The sequence below is a fragment of the Microtus oregoni genome, unplaced genomic scaffold (assembly GCF_018167655.1).
Source record: "Microtus oregoni isolate MIOR12 unplaced genomic scaffold, Mior012 000000F_ref0000247, whole genome shotgun sequence".
Lineage (NCBI taxonomy): Eukaryota > Metazoa > Chordata > Mammalia > Rodentia > Cricetidae > Microtus > Microtus oregoni.
In genome coordinates, this window is record NW_024543059.1 from 52,614,728 (window position 1) to 52,641,868 (window position 27,141).

General features: G+C 41.8%; 1 protein-coding gene across 2 annotated transcripts in view; it reads left to right on the top strand.

Moving 5' to 3' along the window:
• The first annotated feature begins 4,471 nt into the window (after positions 1-4,471).
• LOC121447239 (serine/threonine-protein kinase TNNI3K) overlaps positions 4,472-27,141 on the top strand; it is a 217,186-nt gene continuing 194,516 nt past the window's right edge. For both annotated transcript variants that reach the window (XM_041650381.1, XM_041650390.1), the window contains exons 1-5: positions 4,472-4,560; positions 5,171-5,279; positions 16,020-16,105; positions 17,504-17,601; positions 24,235-24,345. In XM_041650381.1, the coding sequence (XP_041506315.1) occupies positions 4,521-4,560; positions 5,171-5,279; positions 16,020-16,105; positions 17,504-17,601; positions 24,235-24,345 (444 nt within the window). In that variant the 5' untranslated portion in view covers positions 4,472-4,520. The remainder of the gene's footprint in view (positions 4,561-5,170; positions 5,280-16,019; positions 16,106-17,503; positions 17,602-24,234; positions 24,346-27,141) is intronic.

The following is a 27,141-nucleotide window of genomic DNA, read 5'->3' on the forward strand; positions in this document are numbered from 1 at the left end:
GGAACATGATGCTTTGGAAAGGAGTTTCTTATTTTGTTTTCACAGAGGGTGAGAGTCTGTGGATTGTTTCTATCCCAATATGGTAGGATAGGCCACGACCTCCCGAAAAGTTGCTGTGAACACCCTCAAAAAATTACTTCACTCAACTGCAGACTGAGATGAACCTGGCACACAGGTTACACCCTAAATGATCTGATTAACAGCACCCCCATTCAGCAGGAAGCAGTTTGAAGAGAAAAAACTGCGCCCATGTGCCCAAATATTGTTTATAAATGTTCTTTTACATTTAAAGTGGGATATGATATAGATATAAATAATTTGCATTGGTGTGGATTTTAAGGTCAATTTTGTTTTATGTACATGTGTTTCTGCTCTTGATTAAGGTATTGTGATTATATAGTTCATTTAAAACTGTAATGTATAATTAGGAAATATAGGTTGTTAATGGATGATCATCGATAATAGTAAAGCTTGTAGTCATGTTAGATTTTCTAGATATATAGAGATATATTTCAGTTAGATAGGCATTCTTCATATCTTTCAAAGATTGCAGAATATGGCATTTAAATGTTTTAATAACTTAGGGCTTTTCATAACAATGAGACACGTCTGCTCCTGGCAGCACCAATCTACTTCAAGAGGAATATGGGCATAGAAGAGGATCCTTATGGAGTTTGATAGCCATTTGGGCAAGAAACTGTTCTTGCCTGGACTATTGCATAAACTGGACACAAAGAACCCGCAGAGAGAGGACTACTGAACTTGCCTAAAGGTGAGATGATCTTTCGGGGTTCCTGATTCATGAAAGAGTCTGCAAGACATTCTTCAGGACAAGCAGATAGTGACTGCCTTTGAAATTTCCTGCTTCATGGAAATGTCTGCTGGAAGCTATAGGCCTGTAGGCCGAAGATGGATGCCCCAACAGTACAGAGGAACTTTGGGTGACTGTCCAGGCAGCAAAATGTCTCTATTATTTCTAGAGATTTGAAAGTTGCTTATTTCTTGTTTAATTAGGTAATATTGTATCCTTCTGGAGTCTTTGATGGAGTTAAAGAATATATAGATAGTTATAGTTTTCCTTAGTTATGATAAAAGATAAAATAGATATTAATATTGTAACTGTAATTCTTGCTTGATAACTGTTTTGCTATATGTAATTTTACTATGTTAAAATGAAAGCCTTCTTTTTTGTTTAAACAGAAAAAGGGGAAATGATGTGGGAGTGATTTCTTTCTAATCTATTGCTTTCATTGGTTAATTAATAAAGAAACTGCCTAGGCCCATTTGATAGGCCAACCCTTAGGTAGGCGGAGAAAACAGAACAGAATGCTGGGAGAAAGAAGCTGAGTCAGTGAGTCGCCATGATAGTCCCCCTCCAGAAAGACGCAGGTTAAGATCTTCCCTGGTAGGCCACCTTGTGGGCTACACAGATTATTAAATATGGGTTAGATCAATATGTAAGAGCTAGCCAATAAGAGGCTGGAACTAATGGGCCAGGCAGTGTTCAAAAGAATAGAGTTTTCATGTAATTATTTCGGGGCATAAGCTAGCAGGTGGCCGGCGTGCTGGGGACGCAGTTCCATCGCTTGTACTACAACACGGTGGTGACCCCCAACCATAACACTGTTTTCATTGCTACTTCATAACTGCAAAAAAGATGTAAATATCTGTTTTCTGATGGTCTCAGAAAGCCCTGTGAGAGGGCAGTCCAAACCTGAAAGGGGTCACAATCCTCAGGTTGAGAATAATTGCTTTGGACTATACAGTCAATTCGTTTTCTGCCCAGGGGTCACCTCTGTGCATGGCTCATAGACAATTCTGATATCCACATGCAGTACAGTGAAACTGGATTCTTTTTTTTCTTCTACATTGAAAAAACAATTAGAAAGAGATCAAGGATGTAAAAATTGACCTGAAATTTTGAATATGCTGGAGGACACACAGGAAGTACCGTTCCATACACTGCCAAGAGAAGGACTTTCTGAATTATACTCAGTACCTCAGCAATCACAACAAGAAATTGCATATGGGATTGCATTTATCTGGAGACTTTATGCAAAGGAAACATTTGACAGAGTAAAGGAAAAACCTACAGAATGGGAGAAAATATCTATCAGCTATTCCTCCAACAGGGGATTTCTATTCAAGTGTATAAATAAATCAAAATATTAAACAACCCCAAACCCAAATAACTCAATCAATAAAATGGCCAAACAAATTGAACTGATAGTTCTCAAAAGAACTGGCCAATAAACACATGAAAACTGTTCAGCATCCTTAGCAATCAGAGAGTGAAAACACAAACGACACAGATTCCATTTGACAGCAGTCAGAACGACATCAAAAAGACAACAACAAATGCTGATAAGGTCTCAAGACAAAAAGACCACTGACGTGCTGCTGGTGAGAATGGATTGTATATCATTACTGAGTATTTCTCTGAAAGACTCAAGTCACTCTACAGCAGAGAGGCCTGTACACTCGTGTACACTGTGTTGCTGTGCACAACAACCAAGCTCTGGAACCTGCCTCTCAATGCATGGGCAGATGAATGGATAGAGAAAAGGTGGCATTTGTACATGATGGAGATTTTACTATGCTAAGCAGTGATGTTGTGCCTTGTGTAGAAAAATAGATACAACTGGAGATAACAGTAAGGAAATTCATGCAGTCTGAGAAAGAAGGTGATGAAGGGGATGAGTGTGACCAAAATGTATGACATATTTCCTTGAAAATTCAAGTTTTCATACAAAAGATACCTACAAATCCTTGTTTATTCAAAAGTTATGAACCCCATTATTTTCACAATGGATATATGCTAACAAAAATTAATAAAATGGGACAATCACCTGAAAAAAGGAAGAATATTTCCAATAACTACTGACATTACCATTTCTGTGAACTAATGCAATAACTCCCAAGTTGTAATACAAACCATATACATGCATGTTACATTGCTGTATCTCCCTGGCGAATGACTCCTAAGGCACAGTGCGTGGTTTAAGACTGGGAAGTACCAAAGAAGTCAGAAGCCTGGGCTGACGAATCTGAGAACGGCATATCCGAGGAAAGCTAAACTAAGTGGAGGGAATGGGGACTGAAAAAGAGCTGCATGGGGTCACTCAGCAAGCTGGATGGGAGCCGCACAGTGCTGGGAACAAGCGGGTAGGAATGACGGTGTCCGGATGTCAAACAAAGAAACTGAAAATCAGTTTCAAGGTGGACAGAGGCCCCTGCATTGTATAAAGGATTCCCATCCACGACAGGCATGGACTGGCAAGGGGAGAGTTCTAACTAAAGGTAGACACATGTACAAAGCCAGGTACTGTGTCTTCCAGCTGGATTTCATCAGTACGGCAGTCCAACCCCTAGGCCATTTGTTTACTTTGCTAAGGAAGAGGAGTGCAGATTCCTTAATGCATCCAAGCATTTGTTTATGAAGAAAGAGTTATTGAATATTTGGACATAGTAAATGTGAAATCCATACTTGATACATTAAAGCTATGTGTGATTTTCAAGACTAGAATTTATATCTTTTATACACAGTAAGATCAACTAGAAGAAATATATAGAAAATAGCCAATAAATCTTTTTTGTTGTTTTCATTTATTTTATACCCCACACTGGCTTCATTTATTTCTGTAGAAATGTGTATAGAAAAAGCAATGGCTTGAAACGAAGGGAAGGAGCAAGGAAGAACACCAAACACAGCACATTAGTAATGATACAGGGCTCACATGTCAGTGATGAGTCGTCCCAGGACTGACTTCAGACTCCACTAAGTGTTTGGAAAGGACACTGAAAAATCATCGTATGTGAACTCTGTTTTCTGCCTAGGAATGTATGATGAAATAAAATTGAAATGGCTAGCCCGAGAGGCTATCTCCTGATCTCAGTGTTCTTGCTGTAAATTGATATTTATAAAACTCTGTGTCTTTTTTCTTCTCTGTGACTTAGGATAGGAACAAACAACTGATATGTTCACATTGTGCTTGAGGCTCCAATCCCCACAAATAAAAAAATCACACCAAGGTCTCTCAGTCACAGTGCTCTTTGATAGGAATTTCTGCTTTTTCTTTACACCATAATAACTGTTTTCCAGGTGCCGTTTTTGGCCCAGAAGAAAAGGACACCGAACTCTGCCTGGTTGGACTGAATCTCTTTCAGTGGTGCTCAGAAGTCACCAATCACCGTGTAGATTAATTCATTAAGAAAGCGGTCTACAAGGCAGGAGTGTGGGGACAGACAGTCAACTGATGGAGGTGAGTACCACAACAGAAACGTTTGCTGTTTGTCTTTCATGGGGCTCTGGTTAAACAAATCCAGCCGCTCCCTCACCAACCCCCTCTTGAAGGTACATTCTGTTTTGCTCCCTGTCACCCTTGCATGACATTCCCTTAGGCACTTGGCTTATTTTTAGCCAGACTATCAAAATATTTCAACTGGTCTGTGGCAGCACTAGAACTTGGAATCTTGTACCCTGGAGGACAGCACAGCAGAAAAGCACACACTTCTTAAAAATGGGGAATTACAAATCCAGACCGACGCAGACTTGCTCTGGTAACTATTCTGACTTTCCTCGTGTTATGGTAACTGTCCTTGCTTTCTAACACGCACCGTGATTCAATTGTAAGTACAGATGAGCAATAACTCACTGAGACGTATGCTTATTGGAACACAAAGAATATTAAGTGTTTAGATTATCTGACTTTACTCTTTTGCTCTGAAATATTATTGGCTGAAAGCAGAAAATTTCTTAAAATATTAGCTTGGTTTTTTGGTATAATATGGCAGAAAATTTTAGGATGCTATTGAATATAGATATTTTAGAATTATATCTTAAATATCTAGTATTTAAAAGTTAAAAGACACTGTCTAAGCATCAAGAGATTGTTACAATTAAAATGCAATAAAATCAAATGAAATAAGTCAAATATATTCTTTTATGTAAATATATTGTACAGTATCAAATGGGTTCTTAATTACTACAATCCCAAAGTGATTGCATTATAAACATAAACATCTGCATTAAACCCACAATCAGTCATTTAAATTAAGTATTGTAGAACTAAACATTAAAAAACAGTTTTGATTGCTTGTGTATTATGATCTGTGTCTATATTTTGCAAAATGCAATTATGAATCAATTCCATTTGTTTTTCTTTTCTAGATGAATGGAAGAAAAAAGTTAGTGAATCTTATGCTATTATAATAGAAAGATTGGAAGGTGACCTGCAGATCAAAGAAAATGAATTTAAGGAACTAAGGCACATCTTTGGGTAAAGTTGTCAGAAATTTTACTCTTTTGAATATGTGTCTTTAGTATTTATATTGCTTTTAGGCATACTGTTTGTGTAGATATAAAACCTTAGATATAAGCATTCTAAGATAAGACTTAGATATAACCAGAATAAGCTTCACAATGCTAGGCTGTCTGTTCATAAGTATTCATATGGCTCCCCAAATGGAAAGATCATGTCTCTGTAATATATAACCGAGATTCGATCCTCAAAAAAGTTGTGGAGAAGGAGCTTGGGGGTCAAGCACTGAATATCGGTCGTCTCTGTTCCAGGTAACCGGCTCCGGCATCAATCACTACATTCTTTAGCTTGTGCCACCAGCAAGCAGTACTGCTTATTTCCTGGGGTGGCTGAGACCCTCCGTGAGTCTTCATGGTCGGCAGACATTGGAGGCTGTCTCCCAGTGAGACTGGTTACTGCCCCCTTGAACTGTAGACATTAGAGGCTGTCTCCCAATGAGACTGGTTACTGCCCCCTTGGACTGTAGACATTGGAGGCTGTCTCCAGTGAGACTGGTTACTGCCCCCTTGGACTGTAGACATTGGAGGCTGTCTCCAGTGAGACTGGTTACTGCCCCCTTGGACTGTAGACATTGGAGGCTGTCTCCAGTGAGACTGGTTACTGCCCCCTTGGACTGTAGACATTGGAGGCTGTCTCCAGTGAGACTGGTTACTGCCCCCTTGGACTGTAGACATTGGAGGCTGTCTCCTAGTGAGACTGGTTACTGCCCCCTTGGACTGTAGACATTGGAGGCTGTCTCCAGTGAGAGTGGTTACTGCCCCCTTGGATTGTAGACATTGGAGGCTGCTTCTCAGTGGAACTGAGTATTATTTTGCCCTCATAATCTTATAATGGGTTATATCAGTTTCTGTCCATAATAAAAAGAAAAATATCCCCAGCTTGGGACAGTGTCACAACCCTGTAACACACACAGTATGTGGAAAAGAGGGCCAGGACCCTAATTTGCAGCAATAACCTTGTAGAGAAATTGAATGTGGTGCTGAGGAAGTGGGTGTCTCTCGGTGTAGCTAGCTCTCCAGCTGGTTTAGCTAGTGTTGCTATTTGCTGGGCTGAAACATCATGACCAAGGCAGCTTGGGGAAGAAAGGGCTTATTTAACCCACAGTTCCATGTAACATTGTATAATCAAAATGCATCAAGGACAGGAAATGAAGCAGCGCAGGGACTTGAAGGTAGAAACTGGTATAGAAGGCCATAGAGGGTACTGCTGACTGGCTTGTTTCCAAGGACTTGCTCAGCCCACATTCTTACAACACCCAGGACCACTTAGCCAGGGTTAACACCACTCACAATGAGCTGGGCCCTCCCCCCTCATCAACCTCTAATTAAGAAAATGCCCTACAGGCCTGCCTCTAGCCCATTATTACTGAGGCATTTACTCAGTTGAGGCTCTCTCATCTCCTGAGGCTCTAGCCTGTGTCAAGTCAACATACAGCCAGCCAGCACACTGAGCAAAGAGAAGTCAAACCTGAGACAATCGTCTAAGTCCACTTCGGCAGTCATTCACATAGCACTCCTAGCAAAGACCATCCTCGATTTTATTTAGAAAACCAAAGTTGAGCAATGCCCAAACGGCATGTTTCTCAAAAGAAATTGCAAACATAACAAGTGTTTCAGATAAAGTAAGTGTGTGAATGTAACATGGTGGGAAATGATGTCACCCACTTGTCCTCTCTTACATCTGAACTCCATCCACAGGACAGATAGGGCCTTGACAGGGTGCAGTTGGGAGGTTGACACTTGGTTTGAGAAACCCCTGAGGCACCACTTGGTCGCAGCTCTTGCTCGGGTGACAAGAAGCTTAGGAAATTCTCTTGGGGATGTGATGAGCAATTGGAAATAGCACATCCACATATCCCTCTTTTATTGCACGAGAGGAGTGTAGGTATCTACCTTAGTTATAAGTTGTTCCCCACTTACTGATTCCAAAAAGTATACTGACTAAAATGGGATCTATTGGAGGAATTCTTTTCAACTTTATGAACGCTAAATTGTCACTTACGTTTGATTAATGAACAGTTTTGCTTATGCAGAGGCTAGCCAGCAGAAACAATATGTGCCTTTTAAGGTATTTTACTTAACAAATAGACTTGAAGGTTTTTCTCAGACTGTACTAGCTGTATTTGCAATTCCTGCTACAGCTGCCTCTTTTTAACCTTCCCGCTAAGTGCTGCAAGTGTGTCCTTTTGAGTGATCAAGCCTGGATGTGAGATGCAGAGGTCAGTGTCAGTACCTCACACATAACACAAGTGGTCTTCACCATAGTCTATGGGGTCGAGAATAGTAATCTTGGTGGACAACGCTGAGTAACAAACGAGGCATAGTCTTTGGCTATTATGAGTATCAGAAGGTTCCTCAAAATATATGTCGTATTTCTTGAGAATGACGGATGTTTTTTGGACCAGGTGTCCATTAGCCTTGTGCTGTGGTGTGAAGACAGGAATGGCAGTCAGAAGGGGTGGCGTGAGGCTACAGAGAGGATTGTGAAGACAAGTTCGTCTTAAAGTAGTGTTCACCATCTGTTATGGAGTCAATGGGTCTATTTCTCATCAGAGGATACAAATCTGTATAGATAACTTCCAAGAATCTGAACATAGTCCTCAGACAAAGTTGCAATGGAAACTCATTGCCTGTGGTGAGGGACCAAGCGATAGGGACTGTTAGCAGAAAGTCAGGAGCTGGTGCAGTCCACGGAGTCAAGAAAACCAGAGACAAATGAGAGTCAGTGTGTTATCTGATTCTGTCAGTGCAGACCGATCTTTCTGGGATGTCAGTTGTTTCCAGGGCTGAGTTCTGAGAACTTTCTTCTCTGGATTAAAATGACAGATGACAGGGAAGAAAAGGAGTCTACGCTGAGAGTATAAATTGTCTTACTCTTGTCTCATCAACTAAAATGTTAGGGTCGTTGGGGAAAAGATACACCATCACACAGAATCATGATGAGAACGTGGGCAATAAGCGCATAGTGAGAGTCTTCACGCCCCATCTCTACTTCTGAATTGTGCAACAAATTGCTGTGGTCACAGAGACACCAGGTGCCTGACGTGTCTTTTGCTAAGATGCAGATTGCAAGCAGAGGAGGTTCCCTGTCTGTAGTGGCATTTCAATCGTATCTTAATGAATAAAGACTGCCTGAAGATCTGAAAGAAAAACAGTCCCATTGGTTAGTTTACAGACCAGATTACAATAATACGTACCTTTAATCCTAGTAGCCACAATGACACACATCTTTAATCCCAGTGGTGCACGCCTTTAATCCCAGCCCTAGAGAGGAATATAAGAAGTGGGGGAGACAGCTCTCAGATGCACAGCCTCATTCTGTGATTCCGGGAGGTCGGATCGCCATTTCAGACTGAGGTCGAGGTAAGAGCCAATGGCTGGTTGTTTTGCTTTTCTGACCATCAGGTTGAACCTCAATTTCTCTCTCTGAGTTTTTATTATTCATGCTTCAACTGTCCACAGAGGTGCAGTTAACACAGTCACAGGTGGAGTTCTCTGCTGAGTCTCTGTTCACTTGTCCATTTGTCTACGGAATTATTGGTAGGTGCTATTCCCATTTGTTTAGAGAGTGTAAACTACACCACAAGCCTCTATCCCTGTCAGATCAACTACACGATGACCCCGGCTTTTACCCACACTATAGTAAGGCATACAGGACTAAAGTTAACTCATTTTAAAACAAACAAACAAAGTGGTGCACTGTCCCTGAGTCTGCAGCAGTTTATAATGGCTTCGCACTGAGAACTTGATGTGGGGGACGAAGGGAACAGAAATAGAATGTTCTTTCCTCTAACGCAAGGTCGCCTTCACTATAGCTTTGGGTAGGTGTTGAAGACATGAATAGGAGGCAGGAAAGAGATGAAGAAGTGTGTTCGTGTTCCATGTATTTCCTCTGATGCCTCTGATACCACAGTTACCAGTGAGTTCTCCAGGGTACCTTCAATCCATTTGTGGGTCAGACTCCTCTCCTCACTAGTGTATGCGGACACTAAAGATGCTTCTCTGTCTTGTATGGGCTCTTTACACTTGTATTTATAAACAATACTAGTACGTTAGCTCTAGAAAGATAAACTGAAGAGCTAGTGCCTGCCAGGCATGCCACTGAAGGGCCTTTGTCCTTTCAGATTCCATCCTCCTGGAATGCTGACTTCTGTGATTAAGGCTGGCAAGATAAATGAGCTAGGAGAGAGGAAATGGCGGCAGCATTGGGAAGTCCACTGCAATTCTAACAACACAATTACTCACCTAAATTAATAAAGGGCACGTAATCTTTTAAGAAAAGTTTCATTCAAAATTTCAGCCATAATTCTCAGTTCCCATCCACTCTATTCAAATGTTTCTGTTTTGCTACATGCAATTAAACATTTAAGATCTTGAAGTGATCACTGCTCATAAAAACACCTGCTTTCTCTCCTGTCAATTTTCCTAAAAGAGTCGCGTGTGTCACATTTCCTGATGAGCTGACATCGGCTGCATGTTCTAATGCCTTGGGCTCAATGTATTCTTTAATTTCTCCTTGCATTTTTATAAGATGCCTGCCCCTCACCAACAACAGCACATTCTAATCGGCTCATAGGGCTTCCTGGGGCTTGGATGGAACTCCTAATTAAGATTAAGTCATCCCCATGAATATTTTTCTAATACTAAATTATTTTCTTAATTATTAAATAGGGTAGTTCTGTACCTAAAGGTTATTTTCTGCCTCGAAGCATAACGACTCTTTTCTTAGCCTTTAACTTTTATTCAGAAAAGTACGCAGTTGTGTGATCCAATTAAACATCTTATCCAGGACCTCATCCTTTCAGAGACGTCTGACACAGCAGCCACAAGTGAGAAATAATTAAAATTAGATGTCTGAAGGTTGGCCAATATAATATGTTGATGTACAAAACACCGAGTGAGGTGAATACATTTAAAAAATTAATTCACCTTCTCAAAAGCAGAGAAAAATCTAAGAAGAACAGAGAGAGAGTGACCACCTTTCTCCTCTGATTCACAGGGCCTGATGTTCCTTCTCATACCTTGCTTTCCAAGTTCCACAGAGAAGTAGAAGCAGAAATAAACAATCAGATCTTACCCAACGAGTATCCCCGTGAATATCCACAAACATGTTTGTTAAATATCTTCCAAGTCAGTGCTCCAAACTTAATAGGAATTATCTCCACTCATCCCACCTGTTTCTCCCTGCTTAGCTTATGGAAAGTAGATTTCCAATAGTAGTGTTCTTTTACTATGCTTCTCATGTGATTTGTGAGAAGTGGGAGGTCCTTTTGTATATGTGTTGCTTTTATTGGTTAACGAATAAAGATGCTTCAACCTATGGCAGGGCAAAATATAGCCAGGCTGGAAGGGACATATAGAGAGAGTAGGCGGGGTCAAAAAGACACCATGTAGCTGTCCAAGAAGCTAGAGGTAACAAAGCATGAGCCTCATGGTAAAATACAAAATAATAATAGAAATGGGCTAATTTACGATGTAACAGCTGACTAGAAATATTCCTAAGGTATTGGCCATGCAGTGTTGTAATTAATATAGTTTCTGTGTGAGTATTCGTGTCTAAGCGGTCAGGAACGAAAGAGCAATCTTTACCTACATTTGCGAATTGACTACAACTTTCTCAGAGAAGGTGGAAATGCATTCAGGCCCTTTGGAAGCAGAAACAGTGACTGAGCTAGAGGGCAGGAGGCAGAAAGCAGCTAGACATTAGATATTTCTAATAATAATCTTGTTGTAAGCTTTTGTGAGTTCCAAATGGGTTAGACTTTGTAGAACTTTGACCAGGAGCTGTTAGCAGTATCATTTTGCTAAAGTACTGATTTGGGCTAGTTTCAAGGATGGGAAAAAGGATGGCAGAGATGGTATTGGCTAAGAGGGAGGAGGCGATGAGGGAAAGAGGGACAATGAGTCGGAGCATGTAAGGTCACAAGGGATGGCAGAGATAGAGGTGGCTGAGGAGGGTGATTGGAAGGAAGAGGAACAGGAATAGGGAGGCTCCCTCAACTAACATGCAGAGAATTTGAGATACAAATCTGTTTCAATGGGAATTTGTATCCCAGACTCTTTGTTTCTGGCACTGCTTGCTTTTGTTTTGTTTCTATTTTGTTGATAATTGACACAAACCCTACATTTCAGACAATCCTTTGAGTCTGCTTGGAAGACCGCATGGCTTCCCAGGGCTTCTTTATACCTTAAGAGATTTACTTCACCCTTCTTCTACAGGGTCCTCTTGCAGGGTTAAGGGGCTACTTATGGAGTGGCTAAATTGCACAGTTGGCTGTGGTTTGAAAGCTGCCTTGGGCCAGGAGGGACTTTCAGGAGACTGAATACAAGGTGCCTCTTCTCAGGCTACTTTCATGGTCTCTCTTCCTAGCTCCTCACACTCCTTGCCCCTGCTCACTGAACAAAAGGTTGCTTTGAACGTTTCATACCTGATCTCTTTCAAAATTCAATAGCATCATTATGAGCTTGTGTGGTTTTTTTGTTTTCATACCAAAGTAGCCTAAAATTGAGAGGGGAGAGAGAGATATATAGAGAGAAACCTCTGTTTTACATGTCATTGGCATTTGAAAATTACAATTTACTGGAAGTAGCATTGTGACATTTCAAATTTCATATTAAAGTTTAAGCTGATTATAAGGTGTTCTTGCAGGAACATTGGCAGAGCGTTAAAGTTTCTTATGACTTGAAAACATACTGGAAGCAAGTGTCTTAGTGAAGTTCCTATTGCTCTGATAGGCACACACCAAAAGCAAGTTGGAGAAGAAAGAGTCTATTTGTCTTAAATAATCTTGGTGGCAGACCAAGGCCAGGGTAGGAACTCACGGCAGGATCCTGGCAGCAGGAACTGAAGCAGAGGACATGGAAGGTTACTGCTTACTCGTTTGTTTTCCATGGCTTGCTCAGCCTGCTTTCTTATAGACCTCAGGGCCACTTGCCCATGAGTGGCACCACCCACATTGGGTTAGACCCTCCCATATCCATCATAAGCCAAGAAAATGCCCTACAAGCTTGGTCACTAGCTGTATGACAGAAAGCATATCTCAGTAGGCAGATAACTCTGGTTGTGTCAAGCTGACTGTGTGTGTGTGTGTGTGTGTGTGTGTATCCAATTATAACACAATGCAAGTGAAATGAAAATATTTAAAAGTAGCAAGAGAAGAACCACACAAATTTTCAGAAATGAGGTAACGTTAACATTCTGCCCTTGGTTGGCTTCTAAACAGTGTATGGTATCAGTGTTGTACTTGAAACAAGGGTATTAGGTCAGACGCAGAGGAAGGCAGTGAGTGCCACTAGGGTGGCTGAAGACAGCGCAGCATAACAAAGGTCCACTCTCCCAAGTCATTAGCTTGGATCAGTCACTGTGCTTAGTAGAGTGTCTTAGAACACAGGTGTGGCTTTTTTTTTCAGAACTTAGGTCACACTGTCTGTGACTTTAAACCACACATGTACTAGCTTTGCAAGTGAGGTAGACTAGATTTTCTTTTCTTTTTCTTTTTCCTTTTCTTTTTTCCCTCCACTTACCTCCCTTCCTCTCCCTCCTTCTCTCCCCTCCCCGCTAAAGTGTGGGGGTCGTAGACTAGGTTTTACAGGAAACATGTCCATCTGTGAAAAGGGAGGGGACCTGTGAAGATTCTGGTGCATAGCACTCCTGAAGCTCCAGGCTGTGAGGAGACTTCTTTCTTGAGTTTCCTTTACCCAGGAAACGATGCCACTGAACAGGAATAGGGTGTTGGTGGGCTGGGGTGGGACTCTGCTAATGTATGGAATACCATAACTGGCCATCACCCCAAGAGCAGCAAGGAAGGATGGGTTTCTTCTGATCTAACCAAATGAATGTAACTTAAACAGGGATACTGAGAAAACAGTCAGCTTTGGAACACCTGGGTAATTGATAACTTCCCATGTTGTTAAGATTATACAGCAATGGACCTGGGACGCTGACCAGAAGGTACTGGGACTTGCAACCAAGCCTGACCCTCCAGTTCCATTCCCGGGACCCACAAACTAAAAGTGGGGACTTAGGACTGCTTGTAGTTTGAACTAAGTATGTGAAAACACACACACCACTCACTGAAACATCTGCTTATTAGACCCTCAGTGATGTGGACAAGTTAGAATGCTGCAAGCCCAGAGACAAATAATCTCGGGGCACATTCACTTCCCTAAAAAATACTTATTACCCTCCTTTGTATGTGACTGAAAATCTTTATGATCTTTAAGCTGGGAGTTTTCAACCAACCAAAAGGGTAAGAATGTGGTCAGATAATGTCTGAGTAGTCCCCTCCCACTGTACCCCAATGCTGTAACCCACCTACCTAAGGTTGTAATCTGCCTACCTAATATTTCACTAATGTGTTTAAAAGGGCCTTGAATTATGATTTTCTCCTGTTACTATAAAAAGCTTTATCAAATTTCTATTATGCTGTAGCATGGAGATTTGGGCTAACCTAAATCTTTGTTTCCAGGCCATATTCATTCATATTTGACTCCAATTAGCTGTCCCTTATCCCCTTTGAAGATATCCTGTGTGGTTTTCTGCCTACACTTCTAAACACACGCAGCCACAACAAGTACAATACATACATACAAATATAATAGAGAGTTAATTTATAATTAAAAATTTTAAAGAAATGAGATAGCAAAACCTACTAGCTGTTGATGTTTACAAAATGGGAAAACTTATTTTTTCAGTGTAGGAAAGCCTTAAAAGGATGGGCATGTCACAGTTCCTGAGAGCTGAAATAAACAGCAAACAAAAAGCCACGCCTACTGGAAGGATTCTATAGTGACGTCTGACTGGTAAAATCTTATCTGCTTGTTAAGTGTTGGCTATTGTAGGTCCAGAACCATATCATCTTAGGTTACAAGTAGTCCCCTTACTAGCCACTTAGTGACCACCTTCTGCGTTTGACCTAATGTCCTTATAATTACAAGTAAAACCTTTAGCATATATTAGCTCAATAGGCCAAGTCCAGAACCATATCATCTTAGGTTACAAGTAGTCCCCTTACTAGCCACTTAGTGACCACCTTCTGTGTTTGACCTAATGTCCTTATAATTACAAGTAAAACCTTTAGCATATATTAGCTCAATAGGCCAGTAGCTTTCACCAACCTAACGCTAAGACTGTCATCCGATACAGCGGGAACCTATGGCAGAGACTGCCCCACTTCTCTGCATCCTCTATGCCCACCAAGGTCTTGAGTCAACAAAATGACTTAGGGATCTGGAGAGCGGGTTTAGTGTTAATGCAAACACTGCTCATACTGGAGACTCAAGTGCATTTTTCTGCACCTCAGGCCCGCTTGCAGCCACCTGTAACTACAGGTGAGATGGATTTGAGGCCCCTTCTGCACTCATGGGCACATACCTACACACAGAAACACAAAACCCAAAATTTACAAAGTAATGCTGAAATATTTTACTACATGATCTGACCTATGACCTTTGCATTGTTTTGAGATTATAAAAACTCCCATCTGACTTCCACTTTCAGATATAAAATGTGGAGTAATTTCCCAGGCTGTGGACCCTGCACTTGGCTCGGAACAAACCACCTCCTCCTCCCTTGAGCAAGGACAAGCTCGCGTGACCTGAATGCCTTTCTAGTGTGGGCAGTGGAGCCTGCTTTGTCAGTCAGGAGAATATCCCCTTGTCTAAGAAAACAGACCACAGGGCTCAGAGTTGCTAATTAAAGCCTTTCTTGGGGCCTCTCAAGGTTTCTGGATTTGGAGCCCTTCTCTTTTTAGCAGCACCCTGGAGAATAGAATTTTTTCTGTTTCAAAATTCCAATAGCCTTTGAAGTTCTTAACTGGGAGCCTTGATGCAAATAGTCTGAGTTTATTAAGTCTTTCAAGTCTAAGTGCTTTAAAGGTGATGGGAATCCCTGGCTCTCCCACCAGAGATCAGGCATTTCTCTAGCGCTGCTAAGATTAAAATAGGCCCAAGGCCCCTTGAAGCCAGCCCAGAGGCCAAGGACACGATCTCTTTTCTACTGAAAAATGTCCTGGGAGTGCCAAGGACCTGAAGAGGTCAAGAATTTTAGCTCTAACTTCCTGTTGAAAGGATACCTATGGCTCCCAGGGTCCTCTAGGGGGCAAAATCTTTGATAGTATAAAGGCAAGGAATTCATTAAAGCCATCATTCCTCTCCTCAGCAGCCTTCACAGCACCTCCCCAGGTGTCAGACCTCCCTGATCTGAGGACGCTGACCCGGTCAGAGTACAAGGAAAGTTGGCTGCAGGCAGAAATTGTCATACATTTGGCTTATAATCTTTTTCCCACCCTCTTATCACACACAGCACAACCTTTTCTCTCTCTCCTCTCCCCTCCCTTCCTTCCTCCTTTCTTCCTTTTGTGGATATCTTAATTTGTCTACAAATATAATACGAATGTTTGATTGTGAAAGATATAATTTTACTTCCTTATAATGGGCTTGATAAAATTAAATTATGTATTTATGTAATTATATTAATATATTAGAACCCAGAGTATATATGTGAGTCTTTAACTTGATCCCTTCAACAATTAATATCATTTTTATCAAGTTTCAGTTCTTGGTATGAAGGATTCACAATTCTTCTAGCAGCAAAGTCATATAACAAAATACATTTCTGGATTTATAGACCGGCATTTAGTTCTCAAACAAATGGCAGATGCTGAGACAAGCTTCTGATTGCTTGTCATTGCTTTTTCAGGTCTGACGAAGCCTTCCGAGAAGTCAGTCTGAACTACCGCACCGAGAGCGGGCTGTCCCTGCTGCACCTGTGTTGTGTTTGTGGCGGTAAGTGCCTGAATCCTGTTTAAACCAGATCTTTGCCCACGTGGCAGGGCATATGAGGTGTGCTGAGTGACCAGCAGAAGGACCCTATCAGACTCCATTTCTCTCTGGCTTTTCTCCCTGGATCTTGGTGACATTCCCAGGAGTGGTGACCCTTGAGGTTCCCGCTCTGCATCTCTGAATTTCTTTTTTTTTTTTAATTTATTTATTTATTAAGGATTTCTGCCTCGTCCCCACAACCGCTTCCCATTTCCCTCCCCCTCCCCCGATCAAGTCCCCCCCCCCCCTCATCTGCTCGAAGAGCAATCAGGGTTCCCTGACCTGTGGGAAGCCCAAGGACTGCCCACCTCTATCCAGGTCTCGTAAGGTGAGCATTCAAACTGCCTAGGCTCCCACAAAGCCAGTACGTGCAGTGAATTTCTAATCTTTTTTTTTTTCTTCCTAAACTAAGTAACTTGCTTTGCCTGGAAATCAACAAATGTTTTTTTTAATAATAGGCAGCCAGTCAGGGATTGGGTTTAGTGGAGTGGCCCTTAAGACATCCCTTTACATATGATCAGACAGACCCTTTACTATAAGAAACAGGAGTGCGTGTGAAGAGGAGGAAACACCAAACATAGGCTCTGACAGGGGAGAATGTTCAGGGTGGTGGACACAGTCTTTATCTGCTTGTACTTCACTTGATTTTACAAGGATCCCGGCCACTTCAGTTGGGTCTCCGCATATGGTGTCAGCTCTATAAAGCTAAGGAATTGTCAAATGGAAGCTGGTATTTATTTATTACTCAAGCTGAGCAGAGCTGGATGTAGTAGTGGAGCTGCCTCACTAGTGGACTGATGGTCCCTTGAGTGCCAAACCCTGGGAACAGGCTCACCTTCATGTCTACTCCTTCCAATGGGAGCTGGTTGCCAGGAGTAGCTTCTACTGCAGAGGAACCTCGCAGGATCCCAGTCACTGGACTGTCACCTCTGTTCTCAACTAGAGGTTTATTAGATGACCGTTTTATTTTGCTTGGCATTTTTGAGACAAGGCCTGCTCTGTAGTCCAGGTTAGCCTCAAATTTGTGGCAGTCCTTCTGTCTCAACTTCCCGGGTGCCGAGATTACACACATCTGCCACCCTGCCAGTTAAATTCCCAAGTTAAAACTGTGTGGTGTTGAATCAAACAAAGCCCATGAGCCAAGTCTCTCACAATACGGAACATCCGTGCAAACCTGCATACGTGCGATAAAAACTCGTGTGTGAAGTAACACTGCCAACGAAGAGAATCGCTGAGGAATGGGCTTGAATGTGGGGCTGACATTTTCACACGTCAGGATGGCATTTATCCTTAAGTCAAAGGGAGACATGATGTCGTTCAGTCCGCCCCAGCAATAAATCAGCCTTTGTTATTTCTCTCTAGGCAACAAGTCACACATCCGCGCCCTTATGTTAAAAGGGCTCCGTCCATCCAGACTGACGAGAAACGGGTTTCCAGCGCTTCACTTGGCAGTTTACAAGGTCTGCCATTTTCATTCCTATAGACTTTGTTAAGGACAGCATGGCCCTGATCTCTACTCCACCCCAAGCAGGCAGAACTGGCATAGAATGAGGAGGGCACCCTGGGATATTCCGTGTTGGAAGTGACCCTCCAGACTGTCATAAATGCACACTTATATGTGTAAATAATATAAGTCACTCCAGTCTTAGCGGTTTTCCCTCACTCCGCCACCTGAGTGTTTGTTTTACAGAGAAAACAGTGATGCTCAGAGTGAGGTCTAGTGAATCAGAAAAGTGAGTATAATCTACCACAGTTGATCCCAGCCCCAATCCTCATAGCTGTATTGAATATTTGTTCTTCCTCAATTTCATGCAGACTTTTATTTCAGTTTTTGTGTACAGGTCTGGGGAGAGGCACTTGTTTGCTTGTTCAAAGATTGCTCTGCCCTCTCTAAACATCTAGGAGATTGCATCATGCTAAAAGAGGGCCTCATTTTCCCCACTGGATTCTTCTCTTTCTTTCTTTTTTTGTTTTGCAGGTTATAGTTGTTTTATTTTAGTATATTGAACTTAGAAATACTAGCCAATATCCATTTAAATTATTATTAGACTGTCATGGAAATTCATATTTGCTAAAAGATATCAAAATTACATTGAATTGATCCAAGAGTCAGGAGCTAGAAATTCTGATGCAATTTAGTTTGCAGGTCTAACCCTCATGGCAAAAGTAAGTATCTCCTCCCACACATATAATACTAAAGCAAATGGTATCCTAGCTCCTTCAGGGGCATCTTGTGTTCCTGCCATGGTACCATCATGATCTCAAGATCAACATTTTCTAGCTTAAAGTGAATTTCAAATGGAACTAAGATTCATGTTATAATTGCATATCCTGAAACATTTCTTATATTTTATAGACATGTCCACAAGCAGATTAGTATCTAGACATAGTATCGATTATTTTTATTAATACTAAACAATAGTAATAATAACAAAGAAAAACTTTCAGACTCACCCAGAAGCATGGAAAGAAACAGAAATCCCATTCCTGAAGGCTAATTTTTGAAATGTTCAGGACATGTTATTTCTTCCTACAGGGTGACTTTAGTTTTTTATATAATGTGCTTATTGTCAAGTGATTACTCTTTCTTAATAACTTCTCTTTGGAGTCATTGCACTGTTGTGATAAATTATCCTAGACTGAGTGGCTAAATGATGGACATATACAACTCATAATTCTGAGACTAGGAAATCCTTGATCAAGGTGCAGGCAGATTTGCTTTGGGGCAAGGCCTTCTTCCTGGGGACAGTCTTCTCACTGGCTGTGTGGAAGAGAGAGAGAGAGGGAGGGAGGGAGAGAGAGAGAGAGAGAGAGAGAGAGAGAGAGAGAGAGAGATCTGTCTGTTCTTTGTCCACACCTTTGAGGACAGTAATCCCACTATGAAGAGAAAGAGAGAGAGAAAGAGAGAGAGAGAGAGAGAGAGGGGAGAGGGAGAAAGAGAGAGAGATCTGTCTGCTCTTTGTCCACACCTTTCAGGACAGTGATCCTACTATGAAGACCCCCACCTTTATAACATCCTCTAAATCGACTTCTAAATCTAACTACTTCCAAACACCTTCATATTGGGGGTAAGACACAAACATTCAGTCTTGGCATTCTCTTATTGGACTGTGTATGAGTTTGTCCACCTGGTTCTTCACCAGAGAGGACATGGATGATCAATGAAGCCTGTGCAGGACCTAGCGAGTATCTTGACCTTGCCGCATGCAGTCTTTGATGCTTATTGGTGAGACACAGCTTCACAAATGCTCTCAGCCAAGCCCCTGAGCTTGCTGGCTATGGTTGCATCTTTCCCTCTGTGCTTCAGCTTTCCCATCTCCACAGCAGAGTGAACACAGCGGGAGGGCTGTAGGTATAATGCACAGAGTACTGTGAGCATGCGCAATGCATTTAGACTCACTCCCCGTCTCACCTCTTCTCCCTAGAGAAAGAAAAACTGAAGCAAACATAACTATCTGTTTTATTAGGTGATTTGGGGTTTTACAAGGACAGAGCATATTTAGTCCTAGCAAAATAACTATTATGTGGAAAATAGTAAATAAAATTAACCGTTATTGTGCAATTTAATTAAAAAAACAAGTACTAAACACTGTGTATCATCCATTTTACACAGAAAATAAAAAGAAAAGGGTCTTGGCATATGGTTTGCAAGCTCAAAGAGATGAGAATCGCATCAAAGGTGTCAGCCTGCAGTTAGATTTCCTCCAGTGTTCTGTAAAGGCAGCATTCCCCTATGCAGGCATTTGTCCACATACCTACTGAGCAAACAATCAGCTAACAGATAAAATAGGCTCTTTGGAAACAAATCCATATGCAAATATTTTGACACGTGTACTTCAGATGTGGCTTGACTACAAATTTGATTTACAAAAAAACACAGAAGAAGACAAAGAAAAGAGTCATTTCAGGAGAGCAGCAGCAAATGTCTCCTTCCTACTGGATTCAGAGTGGTTTCCTGGAGAGAACCCCAGTCTCACGGAGCAAAGCAAACCAAGCCAATCTAAGTTCTGCAGCGTCTCTGTGCTGCTTAAGTTAGCGGTATGCAATGTGTGTTTTCTGCATAGAAATTTTTTGAAGATATTTATCATTTTGTGAGGTTTGATTTTTTTGAAACTTAGTTGCTTAGTGGTTAAGTTCATTAAATCACCTCACCCGGCTGCAACAGGCATCTCCCTGTTCTAAGCTCTAAGCGGAGAATAAAGTTTCTTCTCCAAACCCTTCTCCAAGCCTCAGAATATCTAGTTTTTATATTTTGAAACTGTGCACCCCTAAAATGAATACAGATGTTGGAAAGAATACATTGAACCTTGATATGGTTTGGAAGAGGTCAAGTCGGAATTCAAATGAACAAAAAACTGAATGACTCACTGACTGAGCTCCAGCCACCCGCCCCCAACAATGCACAGGAAAATCTTCCCATGACAGATCTTTAGTGGTTCAAAAGCAGTAGTTTTTTAATTCAAGTCTTTTTCCAGCATTCATAACTTAAAAGCCGATATCGAAAGATGATAGTTTTTTATTTTGTTTCATTGTGTACATCTCTACCAAGATCTCCTTGTAAATCATCATACATATTTGTTACAAAGGGAAAGGAAGTGGAGAGAGGGCTCTGGGTTTTTCTACAAAGCCAGACCTTTCAAAGACCTCGGAGGTTCTCACAGGGTGTGGCAAACTGGTGCCCTCTGAGCTCCTCATCCTGATTCAATCTTCCTTCTTAGCACATATATTTTATTAAGAAATTGAGAGTTTTGTTTCAGCAATATCAAGATACAGAACCCAGAACTAGGGTCCCACAACTTCCAAAGGCTCTTCTCATACTGGAATAACTCAGTCTTAATTTTGGCATCACAGATGAAATAAACCTGTAGTGAGGGTATTTTCTACTCCTGGCAAAACATTCTGGGGCATCCCTATCTTCTTTCCTAAACAAGGCCCTAGTCATTGCCCTCATTAACAGTTTTGACAACCAAAAAGACAATTCAATCCCAAGACAAGAATTAAGAACCAATGATTTAGAGGAGAGATTAAAAGATTCATTAACTTAAATTGATTTTTTAATACAAGTTGTCTTTCTATTTGTACAAATGACTGGACTAAGGATTGTGTTTTTTTCCCCAAATGGTAGTTTGTCAAGAGAGTAATATCTCTGAAGAAGAAGGGGAAAATATTTAAGAGAAGAAATCCCATTTTTTGGCATACGTAACTCAAGTTTCCAAGTAATGATGACTTTTAAAAACAGAGTTTACAAATGGACACCAACTTTAACTAAACATTTACATTCACAAATTGGAGCAACCACTAATATACAAATATTATCTTCCTTCAACTCTTACATCAGGTAGCTTTATTTTCTGGAGGACCTTCTCTCCCAAGCCTGAGTTAGCTGAGTCTCTGTTACATTTACCACAGTCATGATATGAATCCCTGGTTTATCTCTGTACTTATTCTATGCTGGGTCTCACAGTCTCCAATCCGCGTCTACAGTGATAAGACAAACGAATAAATGAATGTTAGGAAATAAGGCAAACCAGGATGGGGACCAACCCTGAGACTCAGCCTTCCAGGGTACTAAAGAGGGGACGGAGACTGGCACACTGTGTGAGGGGCTCTTCCCTGCTCTGTCCCAGTTCAGCTTCGTATGTGATCCCATGTACTGCATCACGATAAGATAGCTGGCAAGGGCTGCATCCTTTCCCTGTGCGCTACAGTGAAAAGCTCATGACAAGGGCTTGACCGTGTGATGGAAAGGACTTGGGAGTCAGAGACTGGCAGTGGCTTGGTTCAGAATAGCATGCTGTTTGGAGTACACATACCTAAGCTCAAATCCCATCTTTGGCTCCACCTAAACGTACAGGAAAGAGGCTCTCTTTATGACCTGGAATGCCTACAGGGATGGCTGAGAAGCGGCATCCAAGGATTGAAACTTTCAAGAAAATGATTTCCAGTCACCCCTTCTGAAGTAAAAGGCAGAAGCAAGACTGGGGAGGAGGAGATCACAGCAAAGAACTGGTCAGATCTACACTTGCCCTTGAGAGAGTGCGGAGCAGACCTACCCACAGGAACTGCTGACTCGCCCTCTTTAGCTCCATAATGCTTTCCAGAAGATCAGAAAATAAAGGCAAGGATTGAGAGGACATGCTGTGATCTAAGAAAGTTGAGGTGTTTGCTGGGTGGATAAAGACAGGGTTGGTTTGTCTGTTTGTCGGGCCTCTTTTCCTGTGGTTCATTGGCCACCAGGCTGCAAAGACAAAGGTAACAGAGGTGGCATGTGGGGCTTTGTGAGTGTGACAGAAATAGCCTTCGTGGAGTCTGCATCAGTGACACAGCTCAGCTTTATTGCAGAGGGGAAACATAAGGATGGGAACATGACCTGTGGCATCACCTAAATTGCGTTTGTCAGCAGGATACTACCAGACAGCTGGGAGCACAAAACCTAATTATCTCTCAGGGGCAGCAGGGGAAGAGCCTTCAGACACAGAATCTGTGTCAAAGGTCATGCTTGAGACAGGTCAGGCATCTGGGCTTGAGGACACCTTGTAGAGAAGGTCAAGCCTCCCAGCCTACAGACACTATCCAGGTAGGGAGGGAACCTTTAGAGAAAGTGAGTCCTCCATTTTCCTACAAGCCCACAGAGCTGTCCTGACATGACACACTGAAACCTTAAGTGCAGGGTATTCCAACGTCTATTTATGTGTTTGTGTTTAGATGCAGCTGGAAGAGCCCATGTGTACCAGTTAGGTTTTATTGTTAACACGGTGTAGGGTCATTTGGGAAGGGAGGGACCTCCACTGAAGAACTGCTTCCACCAGGGTGGCCATGGCCATGTCTGTGAGAAATTGTCTTGATTGGTGTTTGATGTGAGAAGGACTAGCCCAGAGTGAGTGGCACCATCCCTAGGCAGCTGGGCTTTGGGTGTATAAGAAAGCAAGTGGAGCAAGCCAACATGAAGCATTCTTCCGTGGTTCCTGCCATGAGTTCCTGTGTAAGTTCCCCCAAAGACAGACTTGGGCCTGGAAAAGTATGATGAAACCCTCTCCTCCTCCCAGTTACTTTGGTCACAGCAACAGAAAAGCAAGCTAGACCAACAGGCTTTGCTCTCCACGGTCTTTAACCTTCCTGCTAGAGCAGCTGGGTGGAGGCTAAGTTTGCAGCATGATTTTGCTATTTGAAGATCTTTGCCTAAGTTGTAAACTCTGAAATAACTTTTTTCTAAACCTTCATATGTTTGTATGTGATAATGTTAAGACATTAACTTAGTTTTCAGCTATGGAATTTAATTAGAGTATTTAGTTTGAAATTATGGGATGTAGTTCATGAATGATCCCATCTTCTAAAGATTCCTCTATCCTGCCATTCTATGTATCCACAAGCCACGTACTACAGGCATTGAGATTATGGATTTGTTTATTTATTTATGAAGACTTGAACACGAAGTCCACTGACATCTTGGGTTTTGTGAATACCTGACCTGTCACATCACCCTTGCATATTCTGAACCAAGCTGAGAAAATACTAACCTACTCTGTTTATATCCCACGATGCCACTGTATGATGAAGAAGCAATTGCATAACTACCATGAAAGCCCAGTGAGTTGTGTTTTGCTTTATATAGGTCGCATTTTCATCTTAGAAGAAATATTTCATCTTCATTCTTAAAAGAGGAAATAACTTAAACCTTCACACTCTTCCTGTGAGTTTTTGACCTCTTTAACGGGGTCAATCTTTGTTAGTGGGAAGTCATATTTGTTGTCGTGGCCTACTTGACCTCTTTGGGGTTAACCTGGGTTACTAGGAAGTCATATTTGTTGGCGTGAATTACTTGTAAAATTGATGTTATTGCTGGAGCCTTGCTCTAGGCGGGAGCTCTTTGCACCTTTCAGGGTTATGTGCCAGGGTTGATTGCTCCTGCTCTATTGTGCCGTTTGTTCTTACACTGCCATCACCTGAACCGTTCTGCTCACTAATATGAGCTTGGGACAGAAGTCACACTCAGGCTTTCTTTGAGCATCTAAGCGTCACCCAACCAAAGAACCAGCACAACTTCCACACCTGCTGTTAGTGGAAGAAAACACTCAAGTTGTATCTCATTACAGGATAACCCGGAACTGATCACGTCCCTCTTACACAGCGGAGCCGATGTCCAGCAAGTGGGCTATGGTGGCCTCACAGCCCTCCACATTGCTGCCATAGCTGGTCACCCAGAGGTGAGTCTTGCCTCCCTCACCCGAGAAGGAAAAAAAAATGTTGCCATATTCTTGGTTGTGTGAAACACAGGGTTTTCAGAGCCGAGGAGCTGTTTTACTTTTTATTTAATACTGAACGTACTCATTTGCTCTCATTTACTCTGACAGTCAAATTTAGCTACGTAAATGTGATTTTCTACTGAGTTCAGCTCATTATATAACATGTTCTCAAACATCAATTAATATTAAGATGTCTGGGTATAAGAGGTGTTGCGCCGTGATTAGGAGTAAATGCTTTGGATTCAGGCAGCTCAGCCTCCTCAGCTTTCTCTTCTAACTCTGAGGAAGTTACTGACTGACGCTCATGACCTTCTTTCTTTATTTGGAAACAGTAATAGAAGGGTTGGGGTGTAGCTCAGTGGTTGAGTATTGCCTCACACATGCAAGGTCCTGGGTTCAACTCCTGAAAAAATAAGTGTAGGCTCCTCACAGGGTTTAATTAAATTTTCCACACAGAATACTCTGAAGATTGCTTCCTACAGAGTGAAGAGAGATGCAAGTCTGTTCTCTACTCTACCCCCTTATTCATTATTTGAAGAAACATTTATTAAACACAAATCATACCCCAGACTCTGCTCTGAGTGCTGAGCTGGCAGGGCTAAGACAGCAGACAGCATCTCCATTTCAGTGCAGCACGGTTAGAAACAAGAAGCCAGACAGTGAAGAAGAGAAAATAGTCTATCATTTCAATTACCAGGGAGTGCTATAGAATGATAGGATGGAGAAATAGGGACCGTGTACGTAAGATCTATATCAAAGCGTCTGAAGGACAGGGATGCTGACAGAGCCTGGTGTGAAGAAGACAGCCTTGACGGTGGAGGAGCACAGGCTAGAGAGCTAACACACTAAGGCCCAGAGCGGCAAGAGGAGCCACAGCAACCACAGTAGGGTGTGCTGGATGCAGCATCAGATAAAGCCACGAGGACATGTCCGGATCTTGTCTTAACTTTGTCAATGTATTAAATTTTAAACAGACTACCGTGACAATATCTGGTTAGCTTTACAAATAGTCAAGAGTATTTCTTATTGTCCCTGCTCAATTCGATATCGTGTCTCCTGAGAGAAACTGCCTCACAATTACAGGTTAAAGATTTGTCTGGAGTCTCAGTCACTCTTTTCAATGTCCCATAGTCTACTAAGATGTACCAGATCATGAAGCTCTTTAAAGTAATAAAGATGCTTTCTTCCTCCTTATTAAATAATTGTTTATAAAAATTATCATATTCTGAATTACACTGCACCTTTTTCCAGGAGTGCACAATCCCTCAACCAAATGTGAACTGAGTTCACAAATAAAGTCATATGTAATATCTATGGAATACACTTGAGCCGTATCTCCTAAAACACCACTCAATAGGTCCTCGCATTTAACAGTCTCTTGTCAAGAACAAAGTGTTTTTTTCTATCCCTTCTCTTTACTATAAGACCTTACTCACTACAAAATTACCCCAGAGGTCTAGAGATGTCGTAAATATAGAGTCGGTTTTGCACCACTTATGGGGAGACAAAAATTTCAGTAAATTCACTTCAATGCAGTTTCTTCTCCCCATACAAAAAGAAATTCAGCTAGAGCCATAAATATTGAAATATCTGAGTGGAAGAACTGGGGAATGGATGATGCCCTCCCCTGAAAGTCAACCATGAGCCCCAGTATTTGAAAGGGGTGCTCAGCAGGGTGCTCCCTCACAGCGACTTACTTCATAGGCTGTTTTCTGGGGCTATGGCTTGGGCAGAGAAAAAATGTTGCACTGATGTCACCGCTCAGGGAAACTCTACTGAAATATTGCAGGAAGGTTTCTACCTATGTTAATTTCTTGGTGTGTTACCCAATGTTCCTCCTTACCCAAGGTACAAACTTTAATGAATCCTATGGTCAATAACTGACTGTTCATGAAACGGGTTCAGACATAACATCTTTGTTCTTCTTACATACTAACTGAATTATTGATCAGGTCAAAAACAGGGAAGGGAAACGCTGTTTACAAAGAAACAAAACAAAGCAAAAACCCTAAAATCACCATCTTCAGTTGTAAATTTTTGAGCGAGCAAGGCGGCTCAGCAGTACTCTTGCAGAGAGGACCTGAGTTCTATTCCCAGCATCCACATCAAGCAGTTCACAACCTCACCTCCAGTAACTCCAGCTCCAGGGAATCTGATACCCTTAGGGTCCACACACATGACCTGGGCAACTGGACTCATGTAGCATTTGTTCACACAGACATACATAAATTAAAATTTTAAGAGTATATTTTAAAAATACAAAGATTTGTAGCTTTCCAGAACTACCGTTGCCATGAATATTTTCAGTGCATTCTGCTCATGGACTGCATGAAAGAGTCAGCTGCTCCATTGTGCTGGTTTGGGGATGAGTTTCCAAAGGAAGGTTGCAGGATTCATGTCTCGGCCTCTCCTTTAGTGTGGCTTCCCTTCCTGAGTTTTTATTTATTTATTTATTTATTTATTTATTTATTTTGGTTTTTTCGAGACAAGTTTTCTCTGTGGTTTTGGAGCCTGTCCTGGAACTAGCTCTGTAGACCAGGCTGGTCTCGAACTCACAGAGATCCGCCTGTCTCTGCCTCCCGAGTGCTGGGATTACAGGCGTGCGCCACCACCGCCCGGCCCCCTGAGTTTTTAGTTAGCCACAGTCAGCTGAAGTTCAGAAACACTGCATGAGAAATTCTAGAAATAATCCTTAGGGTTACACAAAGCTTTATTATAGTGTATTGCTGTAACCTCTCTATCTATTGTATTTTCTAA